Below are 21,396 nucleotides of genomic sequence, written 5' to 3' on the forward strand. Positions count from 1 at the left end.
TTACAGTTTACAGGGTTCAAGTAGAATTAAAATCATCCATCCCTCCACACCATGCCCAAGAAACAAATCAAGCAATCCATCAATAGAGGGAAGTATTTATAACTATATCCCAGTTCTGTGTTTCATTTTGAATTTTGACATGATATTTGAGCAGTATGTTTCCACCCACAGACATTCAGGGGATATTGATGAGGCAAATAATCGAGCACAATATTTCTGGCAATCCAGGAAGCTGCGGAACACCCTCACACAACAAAGTGTGACAACGGTAGATTCACTCTGCTGGAAAATAAAAGGCAAGTTCAGCCCTGGGCTTCTCAGGTGGGCACTCAGAATCAGGATTGTTCATTTCCTGAGCTCAGTGGCTGATAAATCTGCTGTTTAAGTGCCGGGAGAGTCTGAAGTCTCTCAGCCTGCAGAGCTCAGAGAGAATCAGCAAGCGAAGGAGAAACTGGCTCTGAAAACCAAACCCAATCTGACCAAGGAAGGCAGTGACCTCGCTGGTGTCTAAGGATATCGATTCATATCAATAAAAAAATGTGACAAGTTGTATTGTGGGGCAGGAAACGGAATCGCGATATTAGCTACATTTTATTCTGCTGTAGTAATCACAAATGAGACGGCTTGTCCATCACACTCTCACAAGCTCTCCATCCAAATTATATTATTTGTAATGGCATTTTTACATTGTTATTTACATTCTACAGTAGCAAGCCAATGCCATTGCTAGAAAGATTTGTGGCTCAGAAATAAACATAATTCATACTTTCTTGTCATTGAACTTTTATTTGAACATTGAACATTTAACATTTATTACATTGTATCGTGGTTGTATCGAATCGTGAACACCACACCACGTATCGAATTGTACTGTGAGATAAGAGTATCGTCCCATCCCTACTGATGTCCAGTAAAGCAAATCATTGTCACTGATATTATACTGATACTGGCTGTTGTTGAGGACTACAGAACAGACTGCTGTTACAGAGTAAAGCCCTGATATTTATATTAACAACAAGGTGATATCTGATAAGGCCTCTTTGTTTTCAGTGTCTTGTGGTAAGAACTGCTGACAGACACTTCTGGTGCCACTTTAAACTGCTGAAGTGCCTTGCATTCCTGGCCTGAACCCCAGTGAAAAATATGGGTACCACTTCCCAGGCTATGATGAAACTTTCATCCAATCAGTTGAACCACCCTTTATATTCACTGGTAGGTTAGAGATCTATTGTTTAGAAAGTACTTGAGTAGCAAGGTAAATCTATGATATCCTATTACCTACTGCTCTTTTGTATCAAAATGATTTTCAGCATCTTGTGAATGAAGAAGTGATGGGTCCCCTTGTTTGTTTGTTTTTCTATTACTAACTTCCATAGCTTCCCATCAGTGTAATTAGTCAGGCCCCAACAGAGAACCATGTGCATACTATTTAAAACCTATTTAATATTTGTATATACTACTTTCTTTATATAGCTACTTGCTCAAAAAGGAGACCTATTCCCTAAATTATTTTATGTTTCTACTTTTTCTTTTGTATAATTTTGTTGTTTTACGTTTAATGGGAGCTATGGGAGCTAATTTCTTGTATGTACAAACTTACTTGGTCAATAAAATAAATTCTGATTCTGATTCTGGCTGAAGCTGCAGTACTGAAGTGCTGGATGTTGTGTGGCCAACATGCCAGGCAAAGACTTGGGTCTTGTTTCACTGTCCCCACCCCCAGTCAGATGGATACTGCATCTGTGTCCTCAAATCTTGAAATTAAAGTGGTGGATATTACCTCTCTTGGCCAGCGCCTCAGACAATTTGGATGATGATGAGAGAAATGTAGCAGACTTCCAGCCTAGTGAGTTACATCATGCATATAGAATACTAATGGTCTCCTTCTTGTTGTTATACAACAACCTTAACTCCTGATGTTATTGGTTGATTTGAAATGTCAACATTTTCACTTGTTTTAGGGTGATGTCATGTGTTTTTAGCAGAATGTCAAGGGCTTTCTGCTGCTGTTTCTCCAGTGACGGAGAGATGGAGTGAAGGTGCAATGCTCTTTACCAATGTGCCTTGGCAAATTAACAACTTGCTGAACCAACATCAATTAAATTAGCTGAGTTTATGACATATGCTTGACTTCGGTTGACAGATTTCTATCAAACAGTGTCCCTGATTTCACAGGCTCTGAAGATAAATGGCAAAGCTTCTGACAATAATAGTTCTAATAATTTATCACGATCTACTCCAGTGGCATCATTTTTGTTCTGTTTACCATCCATTTTAGCATCAAATACAACAGGGGTAATTTTGCTCCAACCTCAGAGGATTTCCGCTTCATAAAACAGCTAATTTTAGTAAAGCACACAGTCTTCAGAGACAGCAGTCTGCCAAATTTGAAATGACTCTATATTGAAGGATGATTGTAAGCCCTCTTTGTATATTCAGACCAAAAACTATACTATGATAGACACACGTGGACAATGACACACAAACACACACACAATGAACGTTAAACTGGGTAGGCTGTAAAGTTGTAACTGTTTGGTAGAAGTGATACGTAATGAGTCTATTTCTTGGCTCTGAGAAAGAACCTTAAATATTCATAATGCTGCAGTCTCTCATCATGGTTTCTCTCTGTTTCTCTCCCTTTCATCAAGTCCTTGCTCTCCCTCCATCCCTCCCTCTCTCTCTCTCTCTCTCTCTGCCCCCCCCCCCCCCCCCCCCCCCCACAATGTCTCTTGCCACATCAGTAACTGCTAGGCATTAATCCAGTGGTACAGACCCGTTCATGCACTGTAGCAGCCCAACTCGGTTCTCTCTCCGAAAAACAGAATCAAACTTCTCACGCTAATGGGCTAAAGTCCAAATAGAGGGCAGTTTTGCAGCAATGCTACTGAGCGTTTTGCCAAGTCAGATGCATATCTCTCTCCCTCCCTGAGCCCTGCCCCTGCTTCATTACAGTGGAGTCCCACCGGTGTTCATTAAAAAGAATAGACACAGATGAAGACAGCCCACTTAAAGGAACAGTTCAGCCCAAAATGAAAATTCTCATTGCACTCATCAGTTCTCTGCGGTGTCTGCCTCGTCCAAGACAAATACCACACAGAGGGACTCTATAATCCCTGATTCATCAAAAGATTTCCCTCTGTGCTACATATAGGATTTGTAATGTGTTTTGCCATAGATATTGGTGTTGTTGGGTAATTGGTTAATTGCATGCCAAAGAGGAGGGATTGTGTTTTTATGAATATATGAAGAAGCTTATGTCCCGACAGTATGTTTTACTGGGAAGTGCCATTGGTACTATTTTATCCTCTCATCTATTTTTTGCCTCCTACCTTCTCTATGGCATGCTGTGTTATTTTCATTTGAACACTGGAGGGGGCTACAGACTACAATTTGGTTGAGTCTGCATACAAAATAATCTTGTTTCTCTCTCCCTTTCTCCCTCTGTCTGATGTAACAGTTTCCCCTGTGATCCCTCTCACATCCAACCCCAGTTGTGTAAGAGGTTCAGACCGATAATACAATACTTCCATGATTCATTCAGGGGTCATTCTTTTGTTGCTTCAGGGTGGCTCCATTTTTTCCCATGTAAATATGGTCAGAGGTTATGTCACACAACAAGGTCACTGAATTCTTATGTGTGAACAAATGCCAACAGTCTGCATGCCTAACCTCCCTCACTCACAAAATTATTATAATTAGGCTATCATGTCCTGAGGTCAAAGAATATAAGTTCCAGAAATACATGTTTTATCATGAAAAAGCTCATCATTTGCAAATTTTATTGAATCTGACTAAATTGTCTGTCTGTCTGTCTGTTTCTGTCTGTCTATCAAGTTCATATCTTGGCAAAAGAATATAGCCTAGTAGGCTAGACATTAACAGATGAATAGTAACAATTGAACAAAAATTCAAATCAAATCTGCTGGAAGAAGTTACTTGTGCTAGGAGGGTCATTTGGTTATTAACCCATCAGCGTCAACCATAGCAGTTACCATATCAAAATATTCACATTTCAATGATGTAATTTATAGCTTTCGTGGGTGATGTCATTCTATAGAGGTGACTATATTTTATGTGGATTTGGCGATTTATTTTGAGCATGTCAATGAAAAAGATGTTTTCTTTCTCACATTACGAGGATTTTTTTTATTTTTTCCACATTACTAGGATTCAATCTTTCTCTGTGTGCATCGTGACGTCAATGTAAACAACTTCACACTCCTCCTCCTCCTCCTCAATCCTGTGGTCACTCCTATCACAGCTTCAAAACAAGCCGTATTTCCTCAGCTGGTGTATCAGTAAGTCGATTTCAGGCAACAGTATATTGATATCGGTTGTCACCTTGTTACCATACATTGTTATGTATATTTGTCGTACGTCTTCGTAAGCTAACGTTCGTTCGCGTAGCTACCGGTCAGCAAGCTAGTTGATTCTGCGTTCACGCGCTACTCGTAAACTCCTACTTCCGAGATTGGTATTTGTAAATACGACTAGACGCGCACACATACTTGGTCGGTAATAATAACAAAACGGACTTAGTAAAAAAAAGTTGTTATTTGTGGCTGTTGTTTTACTTTATAAATTGTGTGGCACAGAGCTACTTTGTGCTTCAGTGACAGAACGAAGAGGAGAAACAGTGTAACTAACATACATACATCAATTTTACCATCATATAGTGAACGATTTTCACGCTCTCCGTGCCTAATATCTAATTAACTCGAATGTCGTGGAAAATTGCGACTTTCCCAGTAATGCTTACAACTTTGTTGGTTCGTTCATGTTCGCTCAACTCGTAGTCGTGATGTTTCCGACAGTTCATCAAGGCAACATAAAGCTAGTTTGCTGGCAGCAGAACCGGAGCAGGGCGGTATGAACCAGCTACGTAAAGCCACCCAGAGAGGGAGACAGAACACAGGAAATAAGGTTTCAAAATAAAAGTGTAAAATTTGTCACTCATGGAAAAATAAAGTTTTGGGGTACACAGAACAAAATTGTATCTAAATAATCATAAACATAAATGTAGTGAGTGGAACTGTACATGTTAAATTCATACTTGTATTGAGGATTGTATTATGTTGCATGATATTTCCTGATGAAAGAGAGTCTTTTGTTACATTTCCTGGTCCTAGCCAGACTATTTGATTCTTGGAGGCTACAAATGTAGGCTACATGGTAAATTTAAGGCTAAATGTATGTGTTGACTTGAAGAATGTTGAAACTTGAAGAATGTGTACTATCTAAAAAAAATTGAATTAAACCCACAGCAGTGGCAAGTTGTTCCAATAGGCTATAGAAGTGGAGCTCCATTACCTGGTGTCAAGTCATAAGCTAGTAATGAAATGCCCCAAGCTTGCCATAGCATATGTCAACGTTCACAAATTGTCAAACACCAAACTAACTAAGCGAGTAATATTAATAAGATAGACACTGTTCCAAATTGCTTGGTGTAAGATGTGCTTGATAATTTCTTTCTTTGCATATTTTTGGCATACCTATCATATGTTGCATAGGCTTTTATGGCTATTAGTATAGGCTATGAAAAGCAATTGTATTTTAATTTGCTACAGATTCATCCTTAAATACATTCTTTATTTCCACACTTCTGTACTTAGTATTACTCACAAAACATTGAAACACGTTCCTTCATGGGAGTTTTATTTTGAAGGTTGAGACCGGAAGTTATATTTTTTATTCTGGTTGGCTTGACAGTAGTGTATGACACTACCGTTAGGTAGCTAGGCAGTTTAGCCGCCAGCCTTTGTCAGAACTGAAATACCCGGTATGCCGGTTGGTTAACTGTCAGATACTCTTGTTAGGGTAGGGTGGCTATCATTACCGCTTTCTGACAGTCTTATCTTAAGAAGCCAGGAGAGATTTTTGGATCAAAAACTGTTTTTTTATTCTTGTTAATTTAGCTAACGTTAGGCCTGATATATCGATTCCCTGTTTGATTGCAGGACAACAATGGCTAGCATTGGACCGACTTGTCAGTGTTGTTTTCACTCTGAACGATGCCTCTCAGCGGGATAACTAATGTTAAACCGGCTTCGTTGAGAATCCTCCATCTTCAAGGCTGCTAAGACCGCCAAAACCAAAAAGGTAAACAAAGCCTTTAACGTATACGATTAGTTTGCATTAGAATGATTTGCTTTTGTAATGGTAGTCTCTGCTCCAACTCTTTTGAATGTTTGTGCCAGTGTTGAGATTCAACAGCAACAGCATCTTAGTCCACCAACCATCAGGCTGTCACTTCTCTTCAGAGCTCTAAACAGCCTGTAGCTGAAGTTGGCTCAGTAGGATAATCTCAGTATTGTTTAGGTCGTTTATCTTACAGTATATTGTGTTGTTGATAGTCACTGCATGAGATAAGAGTGTTCCTGTTTAACAACCACAGTCTTGTGCTTCCAGTTTGTTTGTGCTGTGGCTTTTCCCATACTCTGTGTGAACCATGGAGACTACTCAGGTGACTTTGGCAGTCAGAGGAGACACATCCCCAGGTATGGCTGTTGAGCTTGGACTTTAGACCCTAAGATAAGATAAAGGCGCTGAAACCTCCAGCTGATCTCTAACATAGGCTAGACTTTGAAGCTGCCAGTTAAATGCTTACTTGTGTCATCTTGTGATATGTTTTGTTGTGGAAAGACATAGGCCTACAGTATGTTTGTTTTTTGTACTGATTTGTGACAATATTGCCAGAAGATCATATCGCATTTATCTCTGAATGTTGCAATCGTCATACGGATTGTGATGCATATGCACACAGCTTTTTCTACACAATTAGGTTTTCAGTGTGTGCGTGGAGAAAAAAAAGTTGGAGGTTGGGATGCTAATGTTTAGGATTTGTATGCAAGCATTGACACGTTTAACACATGCCCTTTGATTCGTTGGCCAGGGACACTACACAGTACACAGCAATTTCTTGTTTAGAAAGGAGTCTCAAACGTGTTTTAAGAAGAAAGCAGGGTTTTGTGATTTGGAAATTAGAGTGATCATTATGAATTTCTGTTATATTTTTTATTTTGGTGAAGAGGTAACGATTTGGGAACATTTCTAGGTGAGGTGATTGCAGTGGTTGGTAGCTGTGAGACCCTAGGAAGCTGGTGCCATCAAAGAGCCGTGACCTTACAGCCTGTTGGCGATGATGGGTAGGTTAAACATCATGGTTAATGCCTGACTCAGTAACAGCTTGCTCTTAAAAATATGACCATGTTTGTTTATCTCCAACAGGTTACATACTGTGGGAAACCTACTTTTTCTGTTTATTTCTCTTTTATAAAATAACAATGTGCATGTTGTTTCCCTTGACAGCAATATGTGGACCAAGACCATCACGGTGCCTAGAGGAGCTGTTTCAAAGTACCGCTATTTTAAAGGCTTCTTCCTCGAGTCGAAGGTGAGTTGAGAGTCTGCTGTCAGTATATTGGTGTAGCCTCACAGAATACAGCCAAGTCAAGTTGGATGTAGCCTTCAACTTGATGGCTAATCTTTGTCAAAACACACACTTATCACAGCTGTATTAGTATTTGTTTAAAAGATAGACATTGTTAAACCTGATTGTGTGATGCTGTCAGAGTCATTTTTGCCTTCTAAAGTATCGATGCATGTGATGTTTGATTTGAGATATTTGTACTCTGTCAATTGATATCTGTGATTTTACAGCTCACCAGCAGGAAGAGAATGAAAAAGTTTTGCTATCCTGCTTGCTTTGTAGATTCTGTCTAAAGCCAGTGTGAACTTACTATGACCAAAGTGTGTCCAGTGACTTTGGAAGAAAGCATTACAAAGAATTATATATGCCGCGCTTAAAGCTAGCTAACACTCACATGCTCTTTGTATCACTTTCCCCACAGCTGTGTTTATCCCCTTAGACATAACTCCAGGCCTTGGCGCGCTGCCCGCTGGCTCGCTCTAATCTGAGCACGTGAGCCCTGTTCACATGATGCTGAGGCAGCCAGCACAGCCAAGATACACACAAACATACTAGGGATAGAATTTCCCTGGAAAAACAGAGAAAGCATGCCAGACTGTCTAGTAATAGCTAGCGCTCTTCTAGTGTTGTCTGAGGATATGGAGACTTTGCCTAGTTTCAGTCGGTTGTTTGTTTCTGCTTTCATTTCAAGGGCGTAGCTCGCACTGTGTGAGAACAGGAGACTTACTGACTGACTTCCTCATTTCTCATGTGTTTGTACTGTACTTTTTGTGAGGCTTAGTCCTGTAAACAACTTAGGGCCATGCAAGCCAAAACATGCCAATGCCTTGCCTTTAATAGTTGATGCCAGGTTGGAGCAGTACTTATTTTTCTGTAGCAGCAATATAAAACAGTTACATGATACAATATTGACTTTGTTCTTACATAGTTTTAGACTTGAACAGTATTGGGTACTATGTTTTTTATGCGTGTAATATAAAACCCATTCAACTCTATTACTATGTAATTGTAAAATAAATTGTTGCTATAGTTACTAACATCACTACTACACAGATTTATAAAGAGCAACTTAATGTGTAACTGAAGCAATAACCCCAAGTTCTTTTTTTCTTCACTAACAAATCCGCTTTTCAGATTTCAACCCATGGTGGCTGACTGCCCTAGATGGGGATTGGTGACTATACCAGCTCTAATTCCTTTCTCACACTCCAATGGCAGCTTTGAGACCAGACTGGAAACTAGTTCACTGTATCTGATCTGAAAGCCCTAACACTTGTGCTCAACATTGGAATTGCAGAATGCAAGTGGTCCCTGTCAAGTGATAGTCAGTATGTGGGAGACCCATCAGCAGCCCCGCACGATGAGCCCCACAGGTACAGAAACACCAGAAAACAGCGGTTTGGTTGGGTTTGGTGAAGTGTGCCGTACAGTAAAAGCCCTGTAGAGCTCCCATGCCCCCTATTGTAGCACTGTGAGTAGAAGCTGCCCCTCACCACTGATGCAGGGTCAGATCTTGCTTATCCCACTGAAGAAGAAGTTTGGTATTTTGGGGATAGGCTAATTTGATCTTAAATCTGTTGTTACGGGCAATTTCTGAGTCAGGTTAACATACCTGCTCCTGACTGCAGTGTTTCCTCATCTCAGACTTTTTGTCTTTCTAGCCTCTGGAGCTCCTTGTATAACTCTGTGTTTACATGCTTTTGCTGAGGCAGGGGGGCAGAGATAAAGCTTTGCAGTTCAAGCTGGAATACTCTACAGCCATAGAGGAAACACTGTAGTAGAGGCTACAACCAGATACTATAGATCCCTCTAGTAGAAACACCATTGTGTTGGCCTACCTCAGACAAAACATTTGGTGCACCCATGTCCCCACCCTGCTTGTTGTCCTTTGTCACCCTGGCCTGTCACCCTATCCCTGATATTTTTTTCTTCTAGCAAATCCCAGTGAAAACACTTCCTTTTCCCAGTAGAATTGAAATTTGTTGCAAACATGAGGTTCATTTCTGTATTATATCCAGAGGCGTTTGAGTTTGAATAAGTGTTATTAACCACCTTTTAAATTAGCTTTAATGATATGATCAACTTAGAGATGTAGTTGATCATTTAATGAAATTAAATTTGTGATGAATTTCCATCAACTGTCTTGAAATTGGGGAGGTAAATCAAATTCAGAGCAAACCAGTGAGTGCTTAAGTTTGGCATCTGGTTTTACGAGTTCAGTCAAGTTTTAGGCCAAATTGGGACAGGGAGAATTTCTTTGATGTTATCATTAGATAATTGTACGTTGAAAATGCTCTGTTTTGATCTATCCTCAGTTTTAGTTGTTGTATGGATGAGATTCTTCTATCATCCCCCTAATGCCTTTTTGCTTTATTGCAGAGTTGCACCTCAATATTGATGATGGACAGTTTGGAATCCACAGTAAGTTAAACTTAAACTATTATCATCACTCAATACATTAAGGAAGTCTTTAACTTACTGTGGCTTGAGTAAAAACCCCATGAGATGGTAATACTGTAAAAATGAAGTTCCTTTAAATGACTTGATCCCCCTGGGAAATTGAAATCCCCACAGAATACATCGTAGACGTTTCCCCTATTCTGGACTGCTGCATTTTCGAGGTCACTCTTTATAACAGAACAAACACTGATAGCCTGTCTCCTTGTTGTCACTGCAACCAGTTCTGTGGTTAGTGGTCATGGGAGACATAGTGTGTTCAAATTCTCATCAAATTCTTCCTGTGTGTGTCCTTCCTCTCTACAGATGGGGTGAACTGTGTAGACTCTGGGTGGCTGACGTGCCAGACAGAGATTCGCCTGCGTCTGCACTATTCCAAGAAGTCTCCGGTGTCCATCACTAAGAAGAAATACAAGAAGTCTCGCTTCAGGTAGGACTGACACCCAGATGGAATATAACACCACTTGGTGAAAGTCCCAGTTGAAAGGGACATGAGACAGATCAGTGGAGCATTACTGCGGTGCTATTACCTGAAGTGTACCTGGAAATCTTGGCTAAATAGCTAACTAAATTAAACTGCATCAATAAAAAAATGTATAGATTTGACCTCTTAAGTATTTATGTGTATATTTGTATATGTATTTTATTTATCTATATATCTGGCTGTCAGTCTGTCCATAACATGTAGCTCACTTACTTCTCTAGGATCAAGCTGACATTAGAGGGCATTGAGGAGGAGGAGGAGGAAGAGGAAGCGGAGGAGGAGGAAGAGGAGCTCAGCCCTTCATCCTGGCACAAGATGACCACCACTCTGGAGATCAGTATGATCAGTGGCAACGGCTACAAGTCGCGCCACTCCCAGCCTGAGTGTGGCTACGCCCTGGAGCCCTCCCAGTGGACGGAGTACAGCATCCACACCATGGACCCAGACAACCTGGAGCTCACCTTCGAGTTCTTTGAGGTAGTACTGATGGGAATATATTCGCTCTGATGAACCAGTAATCCAAAATAACCAAGTTGTCCGTAGGATATGCGTGAGGACTCTTGACTGATAACTTAAGGTTCAGTGATGTCTTATCTTTGGTATCAGTTCACTTGGTTGGAAAAAAATGTAAATAAGCAAAGACAAAACAGACATCAAGATTAGATTATTTTAGATTTAGCTAGGTGCATTTTATCAGCATTGTACTAATCTCGCATCTTTGTTTACAGGAGGACCTGGGTGAGCACGTAGTGCAGGGCGACGCTCATCCAGGACATGTGGGCACAGCTTGCCTCCTCTCCTCCAACTTTGTGGAGAGTGGCAATGACACTGGAGTGGTCACACTTCCTATCATGGGACGAAATTCCAGACAGACCATCGGGAAAGTCAGAGGTGAGATTTTGCTTAACTTAACATTCCTGTAAAGATGTTTTTTTCAACCACAGCACTTGCCCTACAGTGTAGGACAGTAAGCTGATCACGCTATCTGACTGCAGGTGAAAGGAAAGGAGCTGCACAACCTGTAACCTAAGACCTGAAAGCCTCTCTTTGCATACCACTTTCTAAATCTAAAAAACATGTGACTCAACATATACAAACCTGTTCACCAATTTTGTTACTCTGTTCTAGTGGACTACCTGGTCATACGGCCTATCAGGGATCAGCAGTGTGACATGAGCACCTCCTTCACCAAGTACTGGAGGAAGAGGAGCGCTCTGGATGTGGGCCACCGAGGAGCTGGCAGCACACACGCAGCCAAGTGAGACATACTGTATACAGACACAGTCCATGTCTGAAAGCTCAAACATGGCGAACAAAAATGTTCAGTTCATTGACGACTTGAAGTAATAATTAGTAACCTTTTCACATGAATAAAGGTATGTTTTGATATAACACATTTGTGTTAAACCTGTACAACCTGTACCTAGTTCATTACAGTTTTTACATTTGCTGTTGTAAAGAAAGAACACTACCAACACAATCTCAAACGTCATCAACAGAAAATCCAAACCAAAAACCGCCAACAACAACACAGATCTCGCAGATTACCGCTTAAAAAGGCATTGTATTGAAATCTTGAAGCGGAGAACAACTATCAACGCATTAAATCTCGATTCTTTTTTTTTTTTTTTTTTTAAGCTTCTCAACGATGTTCTCAACAAGCACAATCAAAATGCCTACCACCTATTAACTGCTGTTATAAAATTTCAGACACACCTCGACATGCCCGTGTACACACAGATAAAGACACACATTATCTTTCGTAAATGAGCCACACACTGAACACACATGCCCTGCCTCTCACACACACAGTCACGTGTGTTTTCAGGTATATATTCAGAAATGGAAAAATTAATCTTACATCTGTTGCCTTGTGTTTTTGTTAATTGGCATCTATGCAATATTGATATATATATTTCTATTTGTATTTTACAGGCACCACAAAGTCAGGGAGAACACCATAGCCTCATTCAAAAGTGCTGCCAAACATGTAAGTTAACCAGATGATAAAGGCATGAATAATTAATGATGCTCACTTTTCCCTATCTCATTACTTTGTTTATTCATGGTGTTGCCTTTGTGTGCCTGTAGGGTGCTGCCTATGTAGAGTTTGATGTTCACCTCTCCAAGGATGCCATTCCCATTGTATACCATGATCTGACCTGCTGCATATCCACCAAGAAGGTAAATACAGGCCCATTGTACTTGATGCTGTGCATTAAAAAAGAAATCATCATCATTAAAAAAAGAAATCAAAGCTCTACAAGTTCTTATAATGGGATCAGAGGTTTTATACTGGTTTGTGGGCATTTCTGTTGAGTAAATCAATTGAGCATGGCGTGATTCTGTTTAGAAAAATGGTCAGCATGCACAAATGTATGTCACAGAAAGTAATTTGCTCTACTGCATGATGAAATGCTCTTTTATGTAATAGGATTTTTTTTTGTGTTAGAGCTAGAATTCCTCTTGCAGTAATAGACCACAACATAGTCATGTTTTATGTTTTCCTATTACAGTCAGTGCATGCTGGGACATTTGTCCCTATGAGAGTGTCAGATCTTGACAGAAACGGCTGAAAAACAGTCAATGTAATTCTCTCTCTCTGCCTTGGCAGAAAAACGACAAGACTTCTCTGGAGCTTATTGAGGTGCCAGTCAAAGACTTGACATTTGATCAGCTGCAGCTTCTGAAGGTAAAAAGCCTGTGCTGGTTGAAACTGCATGTCAGGGTTATGTCAAGCCATATTGACTAACAGACATCTGTCCTGGAGCTTGGTTAGAGCTTGGTGGCTTTTAAAGACGCTGGACCTGGCTTCATGGTCTTCAGTCACATGAGTGCTTCCCCTACTTCCATTTATCAGTGGTTTCACTGCTAAAAAAAAACGTACTTCCAGGTGAATATAAAAACAAAGTGAAAAAAACTTTCTAGCCATTATTTATCTAGGGAAAGTTGACTGAGCATGCGTGCTGTTTTTTTTGGCTATGTCCTGTTTCACGTTCACAGTTAAACACAGCTGGGAGCTACCTGGGAAGTACAACAACACATCTACCATCAGCCACTGATCAGCTTACTGGAGCAATTAAGGGATTAGTGTCTGTACTGTAGTGCCAACTACAATAGTTGTTGAGGGACTGGGAAAAACATTATAGCTTTAGTCCAATTTCCCCCCCCATAGTACAAATTAGCAGAATGCAGATGGTTGGAGTTAAGAATTTTATAATGATAAAATATTCAAAAAGTACAAATGTGGCACTGCAACCAGCATAGTAATGAGAACTGGGACTGACACATGCATGACATGGAACCCAAATCAAACCCCACCAATCTGCTAAAAACTAATTACAGGGAAACACAGTAGACTACTCAATGTTTTTAAACTTGCCCTATGAGCCACTTCAGTGATCTAATGAGTAACAGAATATGTCTTAATGTTATCAGTTGTTGACTATGAAGTGGATGATGTATGGCTTGTTTTGTTACACAGCTGGCCCATGCTACTGCCATGAAAGGAAACGATCACAAAGGTACATCGCTGTTTTTCACTTTGTCACTGTCTGCCCAAGAATTAAGATTAAGTACAGTTAAATTAAAGTTTAAGTTTAAAATTGATATTGACATGTTATAAGGCAATGCACCCTTATTGCAGATGGTGCTTTCATTCACTCTAGTCTTGTTGCATATGTGCTCATACAGACTGTACATCAAAAGATTGGCACAAATCCAAGTCTTGATTGTGATGAAACATCGCTTTGTATGTCTCCACATTGCATCACTGTAAAGTGGCTCTGAATGTGTAAGTAGGCCAGTTGATAATTTGTGTGATGTGTGTGAGCCAAAGTCCTGGGTCATCTGTGTTGTTTTTTGTTCAGATCTGCTGGAAGATGAAGAGGAAATTGATGAGCATCAGCCTTTCCCCTCACTCTCACAGGTAAATAACTTCATGGTGATCATTATTAAATAGCTTAATATTCCTCCAAACATTCCTTATTAAATAACCATTAAAAAACAGGAACCCTCCACTCCTATCCCTGGTTTGTTTGATGGTCATGTCTGGCAACAAGATCACAAGTTCTTGTTAAATTTCACTTACTTCTCCTCCTCTTGGATTATTCCTCACTGTCTACTGTCATGCCACAGTAAAATAAATGAATAGCGTCCTTCATGTCTCTTCTATAGATCTTCCAAGCTGTTCCTGAGCATGTGGGCTTCAACATTGAGCTAAAATGGATCTGCCAGATGAAGGTGGGTATTGTCAGTCAGCGGGAAAAAAGGGATAATGGTAGTTGCTATATCATTTGTTCCTAAAGTGGGGTTCAGGGGGTCTCCAGTACAATAAGGAAAAGTATAATTTCACTATTTTTATTCACTCAAAGTTAGCAAAGTGAAAGAACATATATAACAATAATTGTTTTAGTCATTGTCTCACAATTGTTTCTCCACATAGACAGTATAGACAGTTATTTCTATTCTGTACTAGATCCTATCTAATAACAAAAATATCTTGTAATGGGTGCCTCTGGGATAAAAACTTAGCAAATGGGGGGGTCCATAGTAAAATGTGTGTCTATTTGTGAGTCACTGACATGATGACAAAATGATTTTTTTGTGCATTCAGCTTTTTTTTCTCGTCCACTTGGTTTTTAGATGTTTGAGTATATCTGTTCACTGTAAAGCACTTTGAGCCACACTTCAAATTAAGTTGTTGTTGTTACTATTGACAGGATGGATCATGGGAGGGCAACCTGTCATCCTACTTCAACATGAATACCTTCCTCGACATCATCCTGTCCTGCGTTCTGCAGAAAGCCGGCAAAAGACGCATCGTCTTCTCCTGCTTCGACCCAGATATCTGCACCATGTAAGCACATTTGGCCACTGAGGATACTATATGTCAAGTGCTTCTAAGATTAGATAATGCTGTGGAAACTGCATGCTATTCAGAAAAAAAGATAACCTTACATGAAGATGTGCTGGCTTGCATTTGCAGCTTCAGTCGGTTTAGATTATAACATGACAAAACATGACTCATCTCAAAACGTAAAAATTTAGCCAGTCAACAGACGCTGTGTCCCCAGGATGAGGTTAGAGATAGCATGCTCTCCAGCACTGCCTGAGGGCCGTTTGCCATCTTTCCTCCCTCAGGGTGCGTCAGAAGCAGAACAAGTACCCTATCCTGTTCCTGACCCAGGGCATCTCAGACACCTACCCCGAGCTCATGGACATCCGCTGCCAGACCACTCAGATCGCCATGAGCTTTGCCCAGAGCGAGAACATCCTGGTGAGCAGTAGTTGTATGGAGTCAAATATCTGTCATAATGTGTCCGCAAGACGTATACTGGTACTTTGCAACTTGTACATCAAAATTTGTGAATGTGTAAAAATGTTTTGTCTCAACTGGAACTGTGTGAACTAAACTAAACCAAACTCTGTCTTTCTCCTCGCTGACTGGACCTCCTCTGCTGCCCCTCCAGGGAATCAGCGGCCACACCGAGGAGCTGCTGAAGAACCTCAACTACATCAGGGAGGCCCAGTCTAAAGGCCTGGTGGTGTTCAGCTGGGGAGACGACAACAACAACCACGAGAACAGGATGAAGCTGAGAGAGCAGGGTATCGATGGGCTCATCTATGATAGGTAGGTCAAAACTCAACACGCACATCTGTGCCTGCCATGTAGGCCCACAAGACCTCACATCTTTTAGTGTGGAATACTAATGTACAGAGACATAAACACGGTATATACAGCCGATGTTAAGGTTCATTGTAAGGCTGTGTTGTCTGGCTAGAACTACTCCAGTCGAAGGTGAAACATCCAGTTGAACATGTACAGCCTCCTCCCTTTAGTGTTATGTGTTGATACACCTGCCCGGACTTCTGTTTTGCAGCAGTCTCCACCTATTAAGCAACACCGTGTGCTTGGTTGTTGTCCATCAGCTACACCGCGAGGTATTTAACAGGGCTTTCATCAAGTTGATTACTGCACTCACATTGTCACGCTAGGGTAACTAAATTACAGGGCCTTTTTTTTATCAGCAGGGTTTATCACATGCTTGGAAGGATTATATAATCAAGCATGAGAAGACACGTTAATCACTTGGCATGAGCCATAGTTGTTGCTGACAATGGTTTGATTATTCATTATATAATTTGTAAGCGTGAAATTAGTAGATAAGACGTACCAATGCTGTTACATAAAGTTTCGGTTGCTAGCTCGGTCAAAAGAACACACTGTCTGGTCTTACCATGACTGAAGCTGCATGGTCAGCAAGACCTGTTTGTTCAGCCGTCTCCCTGTTTCCTCATACTGTGACACTTGCACTATATTTATGTTTGAACTGTGGCCCGCATCTTTACAGCCCCCCGCAGAAAATAGGCCATAGGCTTCTTGCCCCAGATTCTATCCCTTAAGTCCCTGCTGATTCCAGGTGTAACTTCGTTCAGCATCTCAAATTATGAGATTTTGACATCTCCAGGGTGTTTTCGTAACTGTGCCTCTTTCTTTCAGAATTTGTGAATGCTTGGTGCCAAATTTTGACTCAAGTTCTCCAGATGCCCGTAATGTCTTTCTGGTTCCTGGTTGTGTTTTGTTGATTTACTCACTCCCCACCCCTTGGATGGTTTTTGGTTCCCTCCTCAAATAATGCCTGAAAGCCCACATCTCACTTGTTAATATGCAGCAGGAACAGAATAGTGTTCCTTGAAAATGGTGCAAGACGGTTGACTTCTCAAACGTCCTACTCCTTAATTCTACAGTACTTTAGCTTCTCCCTCTAGGAGAATAGTTTCAATAGAAATTATTGTTGGTTATCTGCTGAGACTTTCACAATAGTTGGATTGTACTAAAAATGATTTGATTGGTCAACTGCCCTGTCTATCATTTTGTAGGCTAGTTTCCCTAGTTGATAAAGGTCCCTTCCTTATTCATGCCTGTATATTGTTTTGAGAATGCTATACAAGGCATCTTATCCTATGCTTGTTAAGCTTCATTTTGAAGAAGAGGCACCACGACTGAATGGCTTGAATAGCGCATGAGACAAGTCTTACTTGAAATAACGGCTTCTGTATGAACTGCAAGATGTGTATTTACATCTACATTTTTTAACTGCATCTTGAATCTTAATTACTGGCCGATATACAGTATGTGCTGATGTATGTGCAAGTTTCATAGCGCAAAATTACCTTTTCAACCAAGCGCACTCACCTTGTGCAACTTTTAAACATTCTTAATGAAAGTGAAAAGGATGGATTGTCTCAAATAACACCTGGATCCTAGGGAAGCCTGCATTTCAGCCTCATATGTAGAGCTATTCACGTTTGAGCATCTTGTTGAGATGCCAAAGTGCATCTTCCTTTATTTGCTCCTCTTGAGTTTGTGGAGGATCTGCTTGTACTGCTATTTTGATTTTTTATTTTTATTTTTTTTTTAACAAATAAGCCAATATGATTGCTAGCAGCTAGTGGACATATTGCAGTTGCCATTCACAAACATGGATGCATGAAGAAATGAGTTTGGTGCCATTTTATTGAAGCATTTCCCCGTCATTAATTAGTTACTTTGGAGTAGACCTGGCGAGTTTTTTATGTCTTGTCATATTTAGATTCTGTCATTTTGTGTTTAGTTTATCTGACATAAAAACATGTCAAGATCTGTTCAAAATGAATTGACAACTTTGAAGTATTGTTTTTGTAGCTTAGTAGTAGTAATAGTGAGATTGTGTTCCACTGTACTGTGCGGTGATATTTACTTGTAGCTTTGAGTAACTGTTACTTTCTACAATGTAATGTTGCATCACAAGAAATCTGCTGGTTAACACTTTGGTCTTTTGCACTGTGGTATAGAGAATGACTGACAGAATTTAAAGATTAACCCTGAGATATCGATATATACCCCATTGTGACTGACCTGATGACTGACGAGCTTGCCTCCCCCTGTGCCTGTAGAATCTGTGAGGACCAAGGAGAGCAGCCCAACATCTTCAAGGTAGAGGAGCAACACTCCCTGCAGGAGGTGATCACGGAGGAGACGCTGAAGAGCTGCGCCTGCTCCTGCTACTCCATCCCCTGCTCCTCGGCCCCCTGCTCTACCCCCAAGGCCCGCACTGGCAGCGCCGAGTCCGATTCTGGCCTCAGCTCCTCCTAAATATCCCAGAAACCGCTACCTTCCTACGGCCCTCACTGCACATCCACACTGGAGAGGACTGAGGTGGGAATGGGATGGTAAAATAAGCATGCACATGGTCATAAATGAGAGTTTAGGGTTGCTTGTATATATCGGCTAAGATTTGAGCGAGGAATGATTATTCTGCCACTTCTTCGTCCTTTCACACATGGTCAGACAGTCGTGACTGCGCTTGAACCGGCCTCCACTCCACTCTGCACTCATTTACACATTTTGAACGCAGTCCAATGTCCTCACAGCTGTTTATTTTTTCCGAGAAAGAAGTGGGACACTTTGCCAAAACAACGTCAAGGCTGCCATGTAAATGTTTGTGCTGTGTTTTTTTTTTAAAGTGTGACGCTGATGGACAACAGAAGGCCTCTTTAGGGATAAGGATAGGATTCAGAGGTCTTCATAATTATGAAATAATGTCAAACTAAGAAAGGAAAGATGTTTGTATAGCCAATATGTGGCATCTGTCCATACCCAAAGTGCTAAAATGTAATGCATGTGAGATTTTCCAGGTATACGCTTTGACATAGGATTACATGCAGATTGTATAGTAAAGGATATCATAAACTGCTATTTTTCAGTCTTTCAGCCTTTTTTTTTTTTTTTTGCATATAGCCAATATTTTAAAAGTATTATTTTCATTGTACTCAAATAGCAATGGATAATAGTTACTATATTGGTGTAATAAGAACAAAATCATTCAGGACAATATCCATCACATCCTTTGCTGTGGGTTAGGTTTTCTTTAAGGGAATGGAGCTTAATACACATAGAATTCAATCAGATGTACATTAGGATGACCGTGCAGGTTGCCATTAATGAACGCTCACCTCTTGGTGGCTGGACTACAGCACTTCTAAGGTGCCTAGATCTAATAAGACACTGATTAATAGTGTCTCGTTAATGACTTCCTGAATGGACTGTTAAAACTAGTTCATCTTGCTTTTGGCACCTATAAACTCCAACAAGATTCACTGTTAGGAATTCAAAGCTATTGTAGCTCTACTCTCGTAAAGGATATATTTAATCCTTAATGATTTCTAATTATCTATGTTATTTGATGAAAAGCTGAAGAATGCTTTATTTGTGACAAAGCGTGACATTTATATCCTACAGCCTTAAGGGGGAAAATCATTTCAGTTTCTATTTTACTGCTGCTTGTTTGGATCTCACTAGTACCTCACTATCATTTATCACAACAGACCAAGCTCTTTCTTTCCTGTATTGAAAGAACAAATGCTTTCTGATTTCTCTTCACAATACCCATACTTAAAGTTATATTTACTGTATGGCAAAATCATTTTTTGTTCAAATTTGCACAGGAAATAATCCACCATTTCAGTTGTAACATGTTGCATCAGGATAATGCAATGCCACTGCTGCATTTTGAATACAGCAGAGCAAGTCCATCCATGTACTGTATGTATACTTTCTGTTTATTATGAAATCTCTAATTACAAAAGCTAATGTCATGCATGCTCTGTATGTATGAATATCTGACTGAATGAATCCAGTGTGCGAGTAATATTACTGCCATGTCTGGACGGAAGAATGGAGATTACAAAAGGTGAAGATAAATTAAAATAAAGCTTCTTTTTGCACATTTTGTCTAGCTTTTTTCCCCCTGTCTTTCACAAAGACTAAAATGTTTTTGTATACATTTTGTTTTGCTGCAGGCCACAAGTCTTGTTTGTCAAGTGATACAGTTTGATTAGCTTTTGCATAGCTGGATGGTTGTAGTTAATGAGATGTGGCTTATTTCTTTAGGGCTAGGTGACGATAACACACCACAACACAATCAATCCCTGCTTATAGATTCCCATTCAAACCACATTCTCTGTGAGCTAAATCTAAAAATCTAATTTGAAATTTTATTGGCTTGTCATGATGTTTTCTATGTTACCGTTCACATATTTGTCCATAATGGAATTAGTAAGGTAATGTTAAAGGCGTAATAACAACTTGATAGCATCTCCACCCTGTTAGCTTTACCCTGCAAAGTACCCAGACATGCCATCCATGTGCTGCTAGCACTGCAGGTTTGGTCATGATATGCCAACATGCGCAGGTGGACAGACCTGTTATATCACTTCTCAGAACAATTAATCATGAATTATATAACAGCCAAACACTCCAGAGAGAGAACAGTAGTTGTAATAGTAGGCACTAATGATGGTATGGGTTTTCTTCATTATCTCAGGATGATAATCTTGAGTGGTGGATCATCTATATCGGAGTGGACCTTGAAACTGATCTTATTTCTTTATGTCCTGTATTGTTAAAGTATAAATTAACTGTTCATACAAAACTAGATCATGAACTGCATATTAGATTACTCATGAGAATTTAAAATTACAAGATGCATATTGCCCCTTTGGTTTGGGTTATAACAGGCTATTGGGACTCCATGTGGGGTTAACTGATATGAAAATGGAGTCATTGGGGTCATTGGATTTAACAAAAATACAGCCAGTGGTTTTTGGACTGCATATTAACCACAGTTACGACTATGAAGCCTTACAAACCTTCACACAATTGTCACTATCCAGCTCACACCAGAAGTTTGATTTCTGTCAGCAATACCTTAACTGCTGAACAACAAAACATTGTTTATGTTCTAGATATATGCAATCAGTACAATGTGAACAAATATTTTCAAGTTTCAAGTGGTGTGGTCAAAGGCATTCTCTGCAGTGTTATAGTAGTAAATAAAAACTAAACTTTGACCTCCACTCGGTGACTCATAAAGGCAAACAACCACCAATTTAAACAAAAAACAACAGTTTAAGAAAAATAATAATTTATTCTTTGGTTTCTATCTTCATTTATTTCATTTCATTTTTCATTTATTAATTA

General features: G+C 40.0%; 1 protein-coding gene across 2 annotated transcripts; it reads left to right on the forward strand.

Moving 5' to 3' along the window:
• The first annotated feature begins 4,286 nt into the window (after window positions 1-4,286).
• Window positions 4,287-20,143, forward strand: gpcpd1 (glycerophosphocholine phosphodiesterase 1). Of its 2 annotated transcripts, XM_078289873.1 has the most exons (21): window positions 4,287-4,301; window positions 5,961-6,102; window positions 6,412-6,500; window positions 7,058-7,148; window positions 7,312-7,396; window positions 8,730-8,805; window positions 9,812-9,853; window positions 10,196-10,319; window positions 10,595-10,850; window positions 11,102-11,264; window positions 11,502-11,631; window positions 12,309-12,363; window positions 12,465-12,557; window positions 12,988-13,065; window positions 13,858-13,897; window positions 14,243-14,301; window positions 14,550-14,615; window positions 15,095-15,231; window positions 15,516-15,651; window positions 15,845-16,005; window positions 18,312-20,143. In XM_078289873.1, exons 3-21 carry the CDS (start codon window positions 6,452-6,454, stop codon window positions 18,508-18,510), a joined length of 2,040 nt encoding a protein of 679 aa, XP_078145999.1. In that variant the 5' UTR covers window positions 4,287-4,301; window positions 5,961-6,102; window positions 6,412-6,451; the 3' UTR covers window positions 18,511-20,143. The 2 variants fall into 2 exon arrangements, with proteins under 2 accessions (XP_078145999.1, XP_071779464.1); XM_071923363.2 differs by lacking the exon at window positions 4,287-4,301 and having other exon boundaries at window positions 5,748-6,102.
• Window positions 20,144-21,396: the final 1,253 nt, after the last annotated feature.

The sequence above is a fragment of the Centroberyx gerrardi genome, chromosome 18, assembly GCF_048128805.1.
Source record: "Centroberyx gerrardi isolate f3 chromosome 18, fCenGer3.hap1.cur.20231027, whole genome shotgun sequence".
NCBI classification, from domain to species: Eukaryota; Metazoa; Chordata; class Actinopteri; order Beryciformes; family Berycidae; genus Centroberyx; species Centroberyx gerrardi.

Coding starts and splice junctions, on each gene's coding strand:
- gpcpd1 (XM_078289873.1), top strand. CDS start 6,452: ATGGAGACTACTCAGGTGACTTTGGCAGTCAGAGGAGACACATCCCCA. Junction 7,149..7,311: donor CAGCCTGTTGGCGATGATGG/GTAGGTTAAACA, acceptor TTCCCTTGACAG/CAATATGTGGACCAAGACCA. Junction 10,320..10,594: donor TACAAGAAGTCTCGCTTCAG/GTAGGACTGACA, acceptor TTACTTCTCTAG/GATCAAGCTGACATTAGAGG.